This window comes from Bison bison, unplaced genomic scaffold (genome assembly GCF_000754665.1).
Source record: "Bison bison bison isolate TAMUID 2011002044 unplaced genomic scaffold, Bison_UMD1.0 scf7180017864366, whole genome shotgun sequence".
Lineage (NCBI taxonomy): Eukaryota > Metazoa > Chordata > Mammalia > Artiodactyla > Bovidae > Bison > Bison bison.
In genome coordinates, this window is record NW_011494938.1 from 1,030,410 (window position 1) to 1,031,491 (window position 1,082).

Consider the following 1,082-nt stretch of genomic DNA (forward strand, 5'->3'; position numbering starts at 1 on the left):
CTCCCTCCCACCCTCACCCCCTGACACAGCTGCCACTGATCTTCCACACTTAAGCAAACCACACCAGTGAGTGGCGAACATCAACTCGTGCTTGAAAAATACCAACTTGGAGCCCGGTTTGAGAAGCTACATCAGAGTCTCGAGATGCGACGCTACAATCTGCAGTTTTCACTAGCTTCCCAGGTGTGTCTGATATTCAGCCAGGTTTGTGAACTCCACCGCGGGTCTAGCCTTTCATCCTGCCAAATCATTAAGGGTTCTTAAGGATGAATGAGCTGTCAAGAAGGCGAGGGCCTGGCGCAATACTCCTTTATTAATTATGGCGAAGTGATGTATTGGCAATGATAATGCTTCTCTTGGAAAGGGCAATGAATGGTTCGTCGATTGCTGCATTAGATGTTTCCCAGCTTAACCTTATTGCTCAGCTTTTACTCCTCTCTGTAGTTTTAAAAGCTTCAGGGCTTTCTCATTAAACAGTCTCTTGGTCTTTATTCTCAGGTGAGCTGCAATCTTAGAGGGGAACACCAACAAAGGAGAATCTTTCGGAGTTCTTGGCTGGAGAATTACCACCCCTTACCCGCCCTTTCCTTATCTGCTTGTGTCAGCAGCTCCTAGCTAGCGTATTTCTGGACAGTTCCGATAAGTAGGAAAAACACGGAGTGAGGATTTCAGAGAAAAATCATTGATACATCCCCGGATCCCTTTGCTAAAAGAAAGCTTTCTTTAGCAGAGGGATAGAAAGTGGAGGAAGAAAGATATATCTGGATGAACAATTTCAGAGGTGAGAAACGGGTAGGCAAGCCGGGGTTGGGGTTCTGTCTGTGGGTGAGGAAGGCGGCAAAGAAAAGTTGCAGCGCGGGTCTGCGCGTGTAACCCACGGGTTGGGCGCCGGGGAAAGCGCTAGCGCGCGCGGCCCGAACGCACTGCAGGGCCGAGAACTGAGAGCTGGGAGACGTCGACAGCCCTCCGCGGCAGAGGCTGGGAAGCTGGAATTGTTCCCCTCCGGCCCGGAGCTCCAGAAACGGACCAGCTCTGCTCGTCCGCGGTGGCCGAGGGCGCCGGCGTGGGGCGCGCGGGGGGCC

General features: G+C 52.3%; 1 protein-coding gene across 7 annotated transcripts in view; it reads left to right on the plus strand.

Annotated features, from left to right (window-relative positions):
* Positions 1 to 1,082, plus strand: part of SLC8A1 (solute carrier family 8 (sodium/calcium exchanger), member 1) — a 451,994-nt gene that overhangs the window by 68,748 nt on the left and 382,164 nt on the right. For 2 of the 7 annotated variants that reach the window (XM_010855558.1, XM_010855548.1), the window contains exon 2: positions 30 to 204. The exons of 2 other annotated variants lie outside the window; for them this stretch is intronic. In XM_010855558.1, coding sequence (XP_010853860.1) covers positions 145 to 204 — 60 coding nt within the window. In that variant the 5' untranslated portion in view covers positions 30 to 144. Of the gene's footprint in view, positions 1 to 29; positions 205 to 498; positions 782 to 1,082 lie in introns of all 7 variants that reach the window. 3 more of the 7 variants (XM_010855553.1, XM_010855549.1, XM_010855552.1) reach the window with 2 other exon arrangements.